Raw genomic sequence first — 17298 nt, forward strand, 5'->3', positions numbered from 1 at the left:
GGCCCTGTAGCACAGACCTGGGAGGGGTCCAGCTGCAGGCCAAGTTCAGTGGCAGCTTGTGCACCTCGGACCACCTGGTAAGAGTCACCAAGCAATCCACATATGACTGCCACCCATGCTGGGCTTATAGGTGCCTCGAGGGGCCAAGTCAGAAACAGAGACCAGCTGCCCCTGATATGGGGCTTGGAGCTGCTCAGCAAGAAATCCAGGGCATGCCAAGGCCAGATGCTGCTTTTTTAGGTTTTGTGAGCCTTTGACAGATTTTGTGAAAGTTCCCAGCAGGAGCCAAGACAGCCTGTTTGTATGGAATAAATCATTGGAAGCGGCTTGAGTGGACCCACAAGTTGGGAGAGGCAGAGTCTCAGGGAATACCCCCAGGCGGAGCGACCTGTGTTATCCAGATTTGATGGCACCTGCATCTGCAGGCCTATGGGGGAGGGCTCAACAAAGGAACAGTGGCTTTTGCCTGCACCTTTGTCAAGGAGCAAGCCACCCCTCCAGCCCTTGCCCTGAAGCCCGACAGCTCAGTGCCTCCCCTATGTCCCTGGCATGCTTCGAGCAGCCACCCCAGCACTGGAGCTTAGAGCAAGGGAGTCATTCAGTAAGACCGGGCATGGGCCCTTTAAAAAGAAGGTCTCCACTTCCCACAGCCTTCCATCTCACTCAGCTGCAGCCTCCCCTGGTTTTCACAAACAGGCTGTGGGGACTTCTCTTCCCAGCACTGGAACCTTATGCTGGGGAGCCCAGTGTGAGGACAGGATGCCTTGCTCCTCAGGTAGAGGAGATGGCTCTGCAGCCATGATAGCCCTCCCGATTCTCAATGACCATATGCAGTTGTGAGACCAGGCCGTTTCGTGTTTCTGCCCCTCCTACCGTTTTGAGGTGACCTGTTATTTGAGGGGACCTATTTGTAGAGCTTCTGTTCATTCAGAACTATGGCAACTCCATGTACTGATTGCTCTGTAGTTTTGTTAAAATTTTTATTGTGGTCGCTAGAAGAGGCGTGCGCAGCCTTTACCTTCCGTGCTATCTTGAATCCTCTCTGAAGGCCTAGACAAAGATTTTCTTAAACAGGAAGCAAAAGCACCATCTATATAAGAAAAATGTTGATAAGTAGGACTACATTAAAATTAAGAGCTTCTGTTCATGAAAAGACCACCAATAAGACAGTGAAAAGGCAACTCAGAGTGGGAAAGTTATTTATAATAACATATATCCAACAAAGGACTGTTATCTAAAATATATTATTTAAAAACCTTGTATAGATAAGTCAGAAAAAAACTGAACTCAATAGCTAACCTAAACAAAGAAGGTGTGAATTGGTCAATAAATATGAAATGGTTGCTCACTTTATTACTATTGAGGGAAATCCATATTTAAATAGTAATGCAATACCAGTATATACCCACCAGATGTTTAAAATTAAAAATGGGAATAATATTAAACATAGATGAGAGTGTAAAAAATTTATAAATGTCCCACTACACATAGGCTAAAAAATGGGTACAACTACTTATGAAAACTGATGCTATCTAGTAATATTGAACACTGCAGAAACCAGGACCCAACAATTCTACTCTTAAATATTTACCCCAGAGAATTAAAAACATGTATTCACCAGAAGACATATGCAGAACATAGCAGTACTGCTCCTAATAGCCAAGTATTAGAAACAACCCAAATGCCATCAACAGTGGAATGGACAAATAAACTGGTATATTTATATGTCGGAATATAATCAAGCACCACTTAACAATGGGGATATATCCTGAGAAATGCATCATTGTATGAATATTATAAGTATACTTACACAAACCTGGATAGTATTGCCTAAACACCTAGGCTATATGTTATAGCCTATTGCTCTGTAGGCTACAAACCTGTACAACATGTTGCTGTACTGAATACTATAGGTAGTTGAACACAGTGGTGTGTATGCATCTAAAAATAGAAAATATACAGTAAAAGTACAGTATAAAAGACAAAAAATGATATAGCTGAATAGGGCACTTACCATGAAAAGAGTTTGCAGGACTGAAAATTGCTCTGGGTGAGTCATTGAGTGCTGAGTAAATGTGAAGGCCTGGGACATTACTGTAGACTTTATAAACCTTGTACACTTAGGCTACACTAAGTTTATAAAACAACATGAGATTAAATCAAGCACAAGAGAAAATGGTGCATTCAAGATATGCTATAAATGAAATGTATGAGGTTGTTGCTGGTGTAACAGCATACTCTTATAGCAAACTTTATAAATAAAAAGTATACTCTGAATAAAAGTATAATACAGTAAATACATAAAGCATTACCATAGTAGTTTATCATCATTATTAAGTATTACACACTATACATAATTGTATATGATATACTTTTATACAACTGGCAGCACAGTAGGTTTGTTTACATCAGCATCACCACAGACCACGAGTAATACATTGTGCTCTGATATTAAGATGACACTAAGCAATAGGAATTTTTAAGCTCCATTATAATCTTATGGGACCACCATTGTATGTTCAGTCTGTTATTTGGCACATGACTATGCAGCAGTGAAAATGAGTGGAGTGCAACTGTATGCAATAAGATGGATGAATTTCACAAATACAATGCTAAGAGAAAGAAGCCAGACATAAGAGTATACGCTGTAAGATTCTATTTACATATAAAGTCCATATGATTGTTCAGTATAAACTAATAAGCTGATTGGAAAATTTATGTGGAAATGCAGAGATCTAAGAATAGCTAAGATAAAATTAATCCTTGGTGTCAGAAATCTGATGTGGAGGAGTGACTGGGGCATTATCTAGGAGGAGAGACAAGTCAGTTCTGGAGTTTTGGTAGAATTCCTTTTCTTGATCTGGTTTCTAGTAACAGGTGTGTTCACTTTGGGAAAACTATCTAGCTTTGCACTAATTGTGTACTTCTCTGTATGTTTTACTTACAGAGTAAATGTACTTGAAAAGTATTTTCTTATATGTTCATAACATATCTCTGGTAAGACAAACAAGAAACTAATAGCACTGCTTGCCCTCAGAGATTATAGCCAGAGGTCAGGCTGGTACCATTGACTTTGGAATCAAGTAAATATATTACCTATTCAAAAATAAATAATATAATTTATATTTAAAAGAAGGTAAATCAAAGATTGTTATTTGTCACATAGTGAATGCTAATGGGCTGAATTCTCTTAAAATCAGATGCTATCAAGTTGATTAAAACACACATCCCAATTATATGTCATTATATACCAAACAGATAAAAGTAGAATGTAAATGAATAAGCAAAGAAATGACAAAAGAAATTGTTCAAATGATATGTTGGTTGTATATGAAATAAGGTAGCATTTAACTTAACAGCTAATAAACAGGCTGATGTGGTATAAGGCCCAATTTATGAAGTAAAGAAGAAATAAGGTAGACTAGGGGAGCTAAAGGGCATAATCCTGACAGTGTGCAAAAACAGTGTGGAAATAGCTGTTCTTAAGGTTGGAACACTTTGGGATGCCCACTTACAAATATTTCCTAAAGTGCGCTTTATAGACATTTTTGAATCTTATGATAGCAAGTGTTAATTACTAATTTTATTTCTTTTTTTTTTTTCATTTTAAAAACAAAGTATGTTTATGCTTTAAAAATTTTTAAGTACTGTAGAAGGCATATAATGTTAGTTGAAGTTGCCCTTCCTTTGGCTCTCACAGTCCTGTTTATCTGGAGTAACCACTATTAACAAATTTCTTTGAAACGTTCTGAAATATATTCACACATTTTCAAAAATAATCCTGAAAGAAAAATTGGAAACTAGTTTTAACTTTTGTTTTAGAGTATTTTCTTTAAAAATGTATGTCATTTTCATCTTCATCATTTGTTTGCTTTGTGTGTTAAGGTCCAATGAAATTGACATTTAATGAAGACTTTATATTGCACAGGTTTTAGAATTACTTCTTGCCTTCTGTTCAGTGACTCAGCTGCGCCATGTGCTCACTCAGATGATATTTGAACAGATTCCATCTGGCAACACCATTCTGGGAAGCCGTTCTAAATGTTTAGAGCCTACTGTGGCTCTCCTTCGTTGGTCAAGCCAACCTTTGGATGGATCAGAAAACTGTTCTATTTTAGCTTTAGAATTGTTCAAGGAAATATTTGAGGTAATATTTGACAGTTTGACTTCCACTTTTATGATGCTCGATGAACAGTTTGTTTTAAAAAATATTCATAATAAACTTCCTATTGTTCAGACACGTTAGGAAAACTCAATTACTAGACTCCCTACCATTCAGCTACTGAATTTCTTTTTTCTGGCAAAGTCACAAATATTAGTGTTTTCCTTTTTTCGCTAAATAACTTATATATACTCCTTTCAGTGTAATAAGTAAAGGTTTATGATATGTATATTTTGTTGTTGTATGACTATATTTACTAAAGTAGTCATATTCTGTTCCTCTATCTCAGTAGATACTGCCTGCTGCCTTTATTAGCCTGTTGAGTGAATAAATAGAGGAACGTTCGATTCAGTCAGTGAAATGGAGTGGAGCATGCTGGCCACTTCTAGGCACTTAGAATACAGACAAAAATTTTTCCATAGAGGACATTTCATTCTAGTAGATTTAGCATTGTCTACTGTTCTACTTGATTTTGGTACCCATTCTGCCTACACCAATATCTTCCTAGAATGTTTGTTCTCCTAACTGGATTTTATGTACAAACAAAAATATGTATGAGTAATTAAATATATTTTGTTAAGGATTATCTATGTTATTTTTCCTGTTTTACTTTGGTCTTGACTGTTAAACAGTTTTAGCATTTAAAAGCCCTTTCAGATTCTAGATGGGAATTATTTGTGGCCGTAAAGTATTAAGACTAGTGTCTATTATTTAATTATTGTAATTACATTTAGAAAATTCAGGATATTTGTTTTCAGTACACACTTTTAATTTAGAATAATTTTTAAGTCACAAATATAGTCTATTTTTAAAAGTCTTATTTGCAGTTGATTAACTCAAAACCTTATTCCATTTGAGAAAAAAAGTCATCATAACCCACAAAACTGGATAAAAGGGTAGATTTTAAATAGGACACACAAGTCAATGAACTATTAAAGTAATTATAAAAGATTTAAATAGACTGTTACAGCTCAATGATGACTATTTCTGCATTCTGTATTCCATCTTAATTTTTTCTTTGTTTTTTTTTTTAATGATTGGTGATGGTTAATACTCCAGGATGTCATAGATACTGCTAACAGTTCTTCAGCTGACCGTTTTGTGACCCTTCTGCTGCCTGCAGTCCTTGATCAGCTTCAGTTCACAGAGCAAAAGTTAGATGACGCCTTAGTAAGAAAAAAGTGTGAAAGGATGGTCAAGGCTGTTGAAGTTTTGTTAAATATCCTTACTGTTATTAAACATGGAAACTAAATAACTATTACTCTTTTTTTTCTAGCATTATATTTACTACATTTTTGTCTTTATTTGTATCACTTCTCATGCTTCTATCTATTCAGAATTATTGAACTGAAGTTTAAACTATAGAATTAATTCTCAATGAAGAGTTCTCATAAAAGTTATTCAGACTTTTTTCCTTGTTTTTCTGTGAAGAACTTTTAAGCTTTTAAAGAACATTTTCAGAAATGGTTTCAAAACTTGATTTGGATATTTTTATCACAATTTGAGATTAGGCAATATGTTGTAAAGTAACCACCATTACTCTCTTCTAGTGCTAATTGCTAATTTGTAGTGCCATCTTTGGTGGACTGTATCAGAGAATAAAGAAATATTGGTAGAGATGTCATTATTTTAACTCAATTTTTTAGTTTGTGTTTTAAAAATTAAGACCTCCATAAGTGTTTTAATAAAGATGACTGTACACTTGGTTACTAGAAGGACAAATATTATCAAGACAAATTAATTCATTCCAAAAAAGAAAACCTTGAGTGTAATTAGTGTCACTGCTTACCTTCTATATAATGATTTTCTTAGGTCTTTCCCTGTGTTAGCTTTTTTTTTTAGATGATTCTAAGTTACTTAGAAGTCTAAAACCCAGTTTTTAAATATATCCTTAATGCTTTTTTATCAACAAGGAACAACTATATCTCATCCAGATACCTTACATTTACCTGGTCTAGTTTCTTTGTATCTCGGAGCAACAAGAATTTGCTCTACTTTGTCCTGCCTTAGAGCAAACTCCCTATCTGTTTAATTTTCTCTTTAACTGCTGCTGCTTAATTTTTCTTCTCTTTACAGTGGTGACTCTTAACCTTAGTTATGTATTACAATCATCTGGAGAACACTTTTAAAAATATACTGACACCTAAACTTTACTTCCAGATATTCTAATTATATTAATGTGAAACCCTAGCAGGGAAGAATATTTGTAATTGTTTGTTTTAACTAGCCAGGTAATTCTAACATGCAGCCGACAATGAAAACCATTGTTATAGAGTCACATGCTTACTTTGCTTGACCTTAGAGATATCTATCAGATATCCAGCCCTTCTATCATTGAATGGTACCAAACTTGACTCTTTTTTAAGGATAGATATTCAAAATAACAATATACGAATATGAGAAAATAACTTCCTTTAATTCAACAAATATTTATTGAACCATTGTGATGCCTGCTAACAACAACAACAAAAAAAAGCAGAGAAACAGATTCTCTTTTACCTTTGACTAAGAAACTTTTGGTGTCAGTCACATCTCTTGCCACTTACCAGTCACTTATATGCTCTGAGCTCTAGTTTCCTAATTTGCCATTGAGCTAATGTAACAAAAATTACACTGAATTGAAGTAATACTTTGTATCGAAATATCCTAAATGCTATAAAGTGCTATACAAATCTAGAGTTTTTTTAGAATTTTTTTTTTATTGTGTCCCTTAACAAAACTTACCTCTATGTGGAGATGATACTCTAAAAATGCATGTTGCAAAAATTCTGACTACTATCAAATGTACCACTCTGATAGAACAACAGTTTACATATGGCAAGATTGATCTGGGGTTTGGAACAAAGGTAGCAGATTCTGAATTGTGGTAAGTATATAGAGTTCAACTTGCAAAATGGTAAGCCCAAACTTAATAAAAATCAAAAGATGTAGTGATTCTCATCCCTTTTAGGAGCTCATTCTTATATATATTCAAAGTGTAGCAGAGAATTAAAAACATTTTCATGATGAACTTTTAGTTAATTCATAGATCATGGTTTCTGAAGATATTAACATCTGCAATTTGCTTTTTGTTTAAATTTGGTTGGTTTTTATTGTGATTGTGTAAGTTTCTTTTATACTTCTGAACTCAGTAATTATTTTTATATTCATTTAATTTAATATTTTTAAGCAAAACATGAGAAAACCAGTAGTTTTTATGACAAGGGTTTTGGTCACTACTGAAAGTTTCCTAATAAAGCCAACTCTTCTACCTTAGCATGTCAAGACTTAAGGTTAAAGGTAGATTTTCACTCATAATAATGAGATCATTTTATCCCCTTCTTCCCACATGAAATAAGTCCATCTAACAATTCTTTATGAGTACCTTCTCAATGCTTAACACTGATTTGTTCCAATTTCCATAAATATAATAATTGTCAGTAATTGTACACCTCAGTAACCAGGATTATCTTTGTTTACTTTTTTGTACTCCCTTTTAGGTACATGGCTGAGAACATAGCTTAATATAATTCATTCAGTAAATATTAGGTATTTTTTATTGCTTAAGTTTGCCCTCTCTTGTTGATACTCCAACGAAAAAGATAAGAAATAGGTCATCAAGTCAGTGCTGCTAGTAATTTGAAGCAAAAAGTAGAAGCGTGGTATTTGTGAACAGAAAAAGGCTGTCTAAACTTAGACTATTAATGCCTGTTTATTCTTTTTGGATCTTGGGTTAAAAATATCAGAGATAAAAATATCTCTGATATTTTTACTTCTCAAAAGAAATAATACTTTTATCTTCTTGAGATTTAAAAACAAAAATATTGGTTTTTCATTTTCTTTAGCATATTGGACAGAAATAAGCTCTAAGCAATTTTTGAATTATCTAATTTAAATATGACTTCTTTTTAAAGCAAACTTGCTGCTGATGTAATTTTGAAAACTCTTGATTTGATGAACAAACTTAAACAATCGGTTCCTGGTATGGAAGTAAGCTTCTACAAAATCCTTCAGGTGAGTTTAAACTCTTCAGATAGTGAAGTTTGCTTCCCAATTTAGGTTTCTGTTTTAATATTTTTAATTTTTTGAAGATGATTTTCTTAGTGCATTCAGAAGAAAGTTTAAAGTTGTTAATGGTCTTATGTAGCTATAATATTCTTACTACACAGTTATTTCACATAGTTTTGTAGAAATTGATCATAAGTGCCTCAAGTTCTTATATACAGAATGTTGATGATAGTGGTGCTTTCCTTTTTTGTGTCCTACTTCAGTTTTCATCATTTATTTCTATTGATATTTCAGTGGTGGGAAGAGTAGTACTTATTTTCGGGGTTTTGTTTTTGGTTGGAGTTGATGATGTAGGGATTTTTAGAGGATAGGGAGACATCTGGAAGAAAAGGGCTTGGTTATGAATGACAATAAGATTAGACAGTTCATGTAGAAAATAACTGACAAATTTCATTGATAGAAGCTGAATGAGAGCTCTAGATGCTTACCTTGATAGTCACAAAACCTGGTTTATAATAGATACTTAGCAAACATTTGTGAATTAAGTTACTGTAATAACAAAGATGACTCGTGCCTGTATAGACAGAGTAGAAGCCAAAACTGAAACCTTTTGCTGAAACACTTGTACTCTTTGAGAACATGATGCTTAAGCGATGGGGTTCAGGTGTTGACTCCACTACTTATTAGAGCAGACTTGAGTAAGTTATTTCACCTCTCTGAGCTCTTAGTTCCTGAGTGTGGAGTGGAAATAATGATCCCCCTATATAGAAGGAGTTATGAAGAGTTACCACTGGAGTTATGAAGGTAAAGCCCAGCTCTTATCATGGTTCTGTGGCAGTAGATTATACTTAACTATCTACAAGACACTTAACGTTGTTGATAGTTATAAAGGATTCATGTTTTAATATTTTTCTCTGTTAACTTACTCAACATAAAAATTGAATCAAACTGATTTTATGTCAGTTCTTAAATGTTTTTCAGAATAGATGATTTGGGGCTTACAGTATGAATGTAAAATATTTATTGACATGAAAGACTTATACTTTAAGTATAATTGTTTCAGTCACTAAATTAAAATTTTTATTAAGTTAATTTAAATTTTACTTTTATTTTCTATTAAGTTAATTTGAATTTTACTTTTATTATTTGATTAACTTGGAAATGATTAGCCAGTTTTTCTTTTAAATGGTAGCTAGAAAAATAAAATATGAGTCAGTTGTGGATAATATTTTAAATTCATCAAAATATTTAAGACCTGATTTTTATAGGTACAGTCAAAAGCATTCAAAACCTTTGCCAGATTTTTAACCTGGTGTTCATGTTGATTGCTAAGATAATTATAACAAGGTAAAGTAATAAATATGTCCAAAAGCAGGTAGAAACACTTTAGAATTTGTCTAGAATTTGACTAAAAAACCTGACATTATGTATATTTTCTGCCTCTCATTTTCTGGTTTCTGATTTGCTTAGGATCCACGCCTGATTACTCCCTTGGCTTTTGCTTTAACATCAGATAATAGAGAACAAGTACAGTCTGGATTGGGACTATTATTGGAAGCTGCTCCACTGCCAGATTTTCCTGCCTTAGTGTGAGTTAATCATTTGCAGTGTATCTCTTATAATGCTGGAATATTCTGCTGTGTTTCTTTAGCAGGCCTCAATGTAGATAGATTAAAAAGTTAGTGAATCGAAGTCTTTGTTGTAATAGTAATTTTTCAAATGGTTAAAAAAATTTGATTCCAACTGAAAAGATCAGGTGTATACTTAGGGAAGAGCTAGATCTAGATGGTTAAATACTATCTAGGTGAATCACAGTCTCTCACTGCCTCTTTTCATGAAGAAGCTTCTGGACTAAGCTACTTCTGGACATCATACCAATTTAGTTCCTCCCTAGAAAGAGCTTTTCCTTCCCAATTGTTTAACTGGTAAGTCTAAGGATGACTGTCATTGATGAGATCTAGATCATTTGCCAAGGTCCCCTCCTTGGCAAATGCTAAGGGTTCACCTATGAGAACTACATGAACTGGAAGTTGGGAGTTGGGGGCAGGTGGGTAAGGCAAGTTCTTAAAGAAAAATTCTCTTTTGTCAGAAAGAATAGATAATGGCCAGGCAAAATTATCCACTATATTCATTAATTTTAAACATTAAAAGAATATTTGCAATTATGTTTGAAAAAAATTAGATTTTCAGAGCTGTCTATAAACTAAATGATTGACAAAATGTTTAGTAGGATTCTACTTTAATTTTTAAAAGTTTAAGTAGATTATATAAATGTATTTGCAAAAGTAGTTTGAATAAACTGAAGCAGTGGTAAATAGATAAGACATTTCTACATGCCAGGGTCAGCAAACCATAGCCAGCAGATGGGAGTCTGTTTTTATAGATAAAGTTTTATTGGGATAGGGCAACATCCATTCATTTCCATATTGTCTGTGCCTACATTTATGCTTTGAATCAGGATTAGGAAGTTGTAACAAACTATATACACTCAAGCCTAAAATAGTTAACTACTTTGTCCTTTAAGGAAAAGCTTGCTAAGCTCTGCTACTTCTATTAACTAACTTAGCTAACTCATTTGTCAGAATTAGTATTTTAAGTAGTCATAAATTAAGAGGTAAAGAACTATGGAAAATAAGACATAAGAGAATATATAATCAAAATTCCTTTCACTTTTTTTTAATAAATATTTTTTAAGAAATAAATGGACAAATAGGGAGCTTCTCAAGTCACAAGATAGAAATGGTCTGTAAAGCTGCTTCATTTTGTGGTGGCTTGCTTGCTTCAGCTGTGGTACTCTGACATGAAGCAAATCTTCGACTTTACTGAAAGTGAGAGTCACATCTTCTTTCTGTCTTTGAATGCAAGGCCTTCCCAGTGTACTGTGTCTTGGTCATCTGTCTTGTGTTGTATAATTTTCTCTTTGGACACTATCTCAGGTGTCCATTTATATCTATTTATGCCTTTCTTTACATTATCTTAGTTTAATAAGGTGAAATTATATGCTGGGTAGATGGATGAGTGGGTATAGGTAGATTTGTGTGTGTGTGTGTGTGTGTGTGTGTGTGTGTGTGTGTATTTTATTTAAACATTTAACAAACATCTGGTGAGGGCTACCTATGTGCCAGGCTCTCTTCTAGGCATTTTTGAATATTACAGTGAATTAGAGAGCCTTCTGTCATGAGGTTTATTTACATTCTAGTTGGGAGCAAGTTAAAAGAAATAAGCTTTATAACATACACATCATTATGGGTGGAGGACTTCTCTGAGGAAGTGAGTTTAAACTGAGACCTGATAATAAGAAGGAGCCAACACTATGCAGATCTGGTGAGAAAGTGTTCTAGGTAAAGTAACAGCTTATACAAAGGCCCTGAGACAGGAATAATATGGGATAAATGGAAGGGACAGAATGGAAATCAGATTGGTGAGAATATACTGAATGAGAAAGGGGAAGGGTGAAGGACAAAGGTAAAGGCCAGGTGATGTTGCCCATGGTAAGAAAAATGTTCTTATCGTAACATTAACATTTTCTTTAATTTTTACAAATAATCCACACTCACAAACTAGTTTTAGTGCCTCTAAACATTAAGAAGCAAGTGTTGTCACTACGAAGAGTTATAAGTAGAAAAGAGTTTCCTTTAGCAAATTTAGGACATTTCCCAAAATCCTACTTCGTCATAGACTCCAAGATTATTTCAAAAATATTTGAAGACTTATTCCCAAAAAGAATCATTCTAAAAGATTCCCTGATTCTGTACTAACTCTGACTTTTGCTCTATTTTCATGTAGTTATTTCATTTTCTTTTTGCTTCTCATCTAGACTTGGAGAAAGTATAGCAGCAAACAATGCCTATAGACAGCAGGAAACAGAACATATGCCCAGAAGAATGCCTTTGCAATTATTAAATCACAGTTTTCCAACATCAGTAAAATGTTTTACTCCTCCACTTTTGAAAGATAGAATTCCTGGATTGAACATTGAGGAATTAATAGAAAAACTTCAGTCTGGAGTGGTGGTGAGTAATAAATAGGCATTATAAATGGGATTCTGCTGGGTACATATCAGTAAACATAAGCCCTGATTATAACATTAAACAACTTTAGATGCAAATTTGAATATTGAAACAAAAAGTAACAATTTTCTGAGAAGTTAGGAAATAAAGTAAGAAAACATCAGCCATAAAATCCCTATATTTTAACACGGCTATCATTCTTTCCCTAGTCTTCTATCCAGCCCACCCTCCCCCACACCTTCAGTATTAAAATATATTAAGGAATATATTTTAAATTCCCACAAAAATTCCAGATTTTACTCAAATATTCTTCTACAACAGCCATGTTAGTGAAATGTTTGTGAACTGCCTGATATGACTTTTTTTTTACTTTCTAACTTATTAAGTTTTAATTTAGCTTTATAGTAGGCATTTTCTTATTTTGTCAAGTGTTAAAATTTTCTGATTTGTTTACTTTATTGTGTTAAAACGTAGGTAAAGGATCAGATTAATGATGTGAGAATATCCGACATAATGGATGTATATGAGATGAAACTATCTACATTAGCTGTGAGTACAGGCTTATTTTAACCATGTGTAACAAGCTTTGATAGATGTTTTCTGGTAAATGATGAAGATTAATGATGTTTATTTAATAGTCCAAAGAAAGCAGACTACAAGATCTCTTGGAAGCAAAAGCTCTAGCCCTCGCACAGGCCGATAGACTGATTGCTCAATATCGCTGTCAAAGAACTCAAGCTGAGACAGAGGTGTGTATAATATAAATTACATCTGATTAGTAGAAAAATAAATGAAGTAAAACATGTACAAAATATTAGTTATATCTCTGTTGCTATGATTGAAGTAAATTTTCCTCAGCATTTGACACAACTACTCCCTTTTCTTGAAACCCTCTCCCTTGTAATTTAGGTTATGCCATCATCTGGTTTTCCTTCCACCCCAATGTATATTTTTTTTTTCCCAATACTGTTGACCTACAGTATTATATTAGTTTTGGCTGTACAACATAGTGATTAGACATTTATATACCTTAAAAATGATCACCCCAATAAGTCTGATACTGTAATGGTTAATACAGTATTATCGACTATATTCCCTATGCTGTACTTCACATCCCTGTGAGTATTTTCATAACTGACAATTTGCATTTCTTAATCCCTTTTATCTTTTTTACCCATCCCTCCAAACCCCCTCCCATCTGGCAACCATCAGTTAGTTTCTGTATCTGAGTTTCTTTTTCTTTTGTTTGTTTATTAGGAGTCTTGTTGCTATTCTTTGCACTATTTGCTCCAGATCAAATCCTTTTGATTTTTCATATGAATCACAACAGAGCTTCTTTTTTGTCTTCCTACTGGTAGTCTAGTGCCCTCTTCTCAGCCATCCACTACATATTGCCAGAGTCATCCTATTTTGTACTTAGTTCTCCCTTTTTTTCCCCCCCACAGTAATCCTTGAGGTAATAATCTGATCTTATCACTCCTGTGCTAAACATTCTTCAGTGGCTCAAAAAATAATTTAAATTTCTTACTTTGGCATACAAGGAGTCTGACTACTACTCATTCTACATTTCCTTGTTTCCTGTGCAGTCAACCATATTATATTACTTTGCAGTTTATGAAACTTGACATACTCTTATGTTTCCCTGTCCTTGCACTTGCTGTTCCATATCTGGAACACATTTTTCTCTCTAACTCTTAATAATTCTCCAGATTTTAGTTTAAATACCTCTATTTCCCAGTAAGCTTTCTCTGCTCTTCTTTTTTACATGTTAGTTGATCCTTCCTCTATATATCTTCCTTGTGCTTCCCTTTTTATAACTATGGACGTAAGAAACATCCTAACCTGAGAAGAATTTTTAAAAGAGTTTATTTGAGCCAAACAACAATGCTAGGAAGCAAGATCTCAAATGCTCTGGAGAATGACAATTTTGCAGTTTTCTTTAATATAAGGAAGATTACATGAAAGTGAGAGAAAACAAAGCACAGGACAGTTAACAAGATTATTTGTTTCCTTTATTGGTCTGAAAAAGATTATTCTGCCATTTCAAAGGTGTATTAACCAGATGCACAAGAACAGTGGACAGGGCTTACTTAAACCTAAAAGATACGTGCCTGGGGTATGACTACCCACGATGACATGCCCAGTTAGGAATTTATAATCTGATCACCCTGTGAGGTTGCTTTTGGTCACTGGACTTGTCAGATATATTAAAGAACTACTTTTTCATTCACATAACACTTCTCACACCATGGGAAAATTGTATGACTCCACCCCCATCTTTGAGGTCAAAGTCTGTTTCTATATCTTCAGGCCCCGGCACAATCCTTGGCATATGGTAAGTGTTTAGAAAGTTTGACACTATGCTATACATGCACACACACGTGTGCACATGTATGTGTGTGTCTGTGTGTGTGTGTGTGTGTACATATATACATATATGTATATATATACATTATGGGTGAGAACTTTGTTCGGTAATATGAAATTCCCAGCAGATACAAATGGAATCTAAACATGATTTCATTTATAATGAGTTATGATAAAGTTGTTTGACTTTTGAAATAAGCATTAAAATCAGTGACAAGAAGATGATACATTGAATTTATCATAAATTCCAATAAAGAAAACTAGCGATATTAATATCATTTTTTCTCTTTTTATAGCACATTCTTATTTTCTATGTCTATTGGACACGCCTCACATTTTATTGGAAGATTTAATGTTTTATCCATATTACTGAAAAGGCTTTTTATAAAAATAACAGTAAATATTTGGTATTACTGCTTTACAGACTCTCATAAAAACAGAAGGTCTTAGGTTTTCATCTGGCATTTTTAAATAAGTATTATTTTGGGGGGCAAAATTATTCTAGTTACTACCCTGCTTCTTTGTTGTTTCATGTCACAAATACTTTCATATTGAATCTAGGTTCACTGATTGTGCTAGCTTAATTTTTTAAGTGTTGCTTAAATTAAGATGTTATTCTTAATTCTTACTTGATATGGGTAAACCGATATGTGCAGACTTTGTGGTTTAGTGTTGGTGGCTAGACCCAAGGACCATATCCTTTTAATTGAGTACTGTATGTAGAGAACTGCCTTTGTGTTATTATAATTGTGTTCATTTTCATGATTCGGGTCTTACTGAGATTTTTTTTTTTTTAAGAAAAATCTATTAAGTAAAAACTTAAGAGTGTCAGCTTTATTAGAAATAGTTAAATAATAAGTATATGTGACTAATAAATCTTCATATAAGCCGTTAGATGCTAACCTATTACATATTTGATAAATCTTGTAAGTTGTAGAAACTGAGCATATTATATAAATAATAGTTGAAAAGTCTATTCCATTTTCTTTTAGGCACGGACACTTGCTGGTATGTTGAGAGAAGTTGAGAGAAAAAATGAAGAGCTTGGTGTGTTGCTAAAGTCACAGCAGATTGAATCAGAAAGAGCCCAGAGTGATATTGAGCATCTTTTTCAACATAATAGGAAGTTAGAGTCTGTGGCTGAAGAACATGAAGTACTGACAAAATCCTACATGGAACTTCTTCAGAGGTAAATTAATAAAATAAAAGTTTCTGTGAAAGGTTAGAATCTAGAATGAATACACATCACTTCTTTTCTATGGCCTAAAAGTCTTTTTTAAGTAGACATATATTCTGATAATACCATAAGGTAAGTAGTTAGCAAGAAACACATCATAGTGAAATGAAGTATTCCTCACTCAAACTCAGTATCAAAGTTAGAAACAGAATACAAGTCTCTGTATCTCTTTCCAGTTGACTCTACTTCTTTCATTTATTCACGTAGTCAACAGTCATCTGGATGTTAGCACCACAAGGACAAGTTTTGTTTGTTTTAGTTCACTGGCAAATCCCTTGAGCCTAGAACAGTGCTTGGTACATATCTAGGCAATCCATAAATAATTGTTGAATGACCTTAGTTGTTTTAGTTTATATTGGTTTAACCATATGAATTAGCCATTTCTACAGGTAAAACATGGCTGAATTAACACTTTCCTATCATTCAGCCTAATAGCATGGAAATTTAGGTAACAGTATTTAACTGATCTCTAAATTTGTAGTCAGTATTTCTTCTTAGTGTCATTGAATATAATTTACTTATATGTGTGACTATATATGTAGAATAAATTTTTATAGGTGCATTGCTCAGTTAAAGGATAGTTGAAAAGTTTTAAATTTTCGATTGCCACGTTTCCCTCCAAAAAGGCTATACTAATTTATACTCCCACTATCACAAGTATGAGAGCGATTCTTTTTCCCTCCCTTGTCAAACTTTTTTTATCTTTTAGGCCAATTTTAAAACCTCTGAATTATAAGGAAAACCAGGAACAATTAACATATCTTCTACCAGACAGTAAAAACATTCTAGTTAAATTGTTCTTTTTTAAAATTTATATTTGAAGATTGGTTAAAAGTTGAAAAAATTTCTACTGTTATATGCTGTTAATATAGAGATATAGAAAAATTTAACTTTGTAATATTTATGTACTGATTGGCCTATCAACAAAATCAAAGGATGGAGAATGTATAACATCTAGAAAATGTGTGATGACACAGTGATTTCTAAACTGGATATTTTCCAACAACAGTTTTTTCCAAAGTCTGATTGTTCAAGGCAATCCTGATAAAGTGAACTGTTAGTGTTAAGTCAAGGTGTAAGAGAAAGTAAGCAACTGGTCCAAGAGAAATACGGATTTCTAGGACCTGCTGATGTTCCAGATAGTGATTGAAGAGCCAGGAAGTAAAATTCCTGCCTCGAGGGGCCAGGTAGGTAGCAAGTAAATGAAACTGACTGGGGAAAGCTCATCTATAATGTTAGGGACTATCTAAAGGAACCAAAAATTTTGTTTTTAAGAAACTGTGTGGGACAAATAAAACATTTCTGCCGGTTAAATTTGTCTGGTGCTGCCACTTTATTCATGTTAGTACTTAGTGAAGTGAAAAGGACATATGCTTACATTAACCTAAACGGCCAAAATGAAAGGCAACAAGCATTTATTTGAGATCACAAAGAATAAATAGCTACTTGGGAAGCATTGATTTAGGCAGAAACCCACATAGTGTTCCAATTAGGGAGTAAGGCAAGGGGATTTTATGAGAATTAGAAGGGAAATA

At 33.7% G+C, this 17298-nt stretch overlaps 1 protein-coding gene across 2 annotated transcripts in view; it reads left to right on the top strand.

The window, feature by feature from the left end:
* The window catches only part of CIP2A (cell proliferation regulating inhibitor of protein phosphatase 2A), a 35952-nt gene that overhangs the window by 13283 nt on the left and 5371 nt on the right, over positions 1–17298 (top strand). For both annotated transcript variants that reach the window (XM_023527100.1, XM_011382652.2), the window contains exons 9-17: positions 3929–4147; positions 5222–5381; positions 6887–7028; positions 8056–8155; positions 9620–9738; positions 11967–12162; positions 12634–12708; positions 12798–12908; positions 15519–15715. In XM_023527100.1, the coding sequence (XP_023382868.1) occupies positions 3929–4147; positions 5222–5381; positions 6887–7028; positions 8056–8155; positions 9620–9738; positions 11967–12162; positions 12634–12708; positions 12798–12908; positions 15519–15715 (1319 nt within the window). The remainder of the gene's footprint in view (positions 1–3928; positions 4148–5221; positions 5382–6886; positions 7029–8055; positions 8156–9619; positions 9739–11966; positions 12163–12633; positions 12709–12797; positions 12909–15518; positions 15716–17298) is intronic.

Source organism: Pteropus vampyrus, unplaced genomic scaffold (assembly GCF_000151845.1).
Source record: "Pteropus vampyrus isolate Shadow unplaced genomic scaffold, Pvam_2.0 Scaffold1, whole genome shotgun sequence".
Taxonomy (NCBI): Eukaryota; Metazoa; Chordata; class Mammalia; order Chiroptera; family Pteropodidae; genus Pteropus; species Pteropus vampyrus.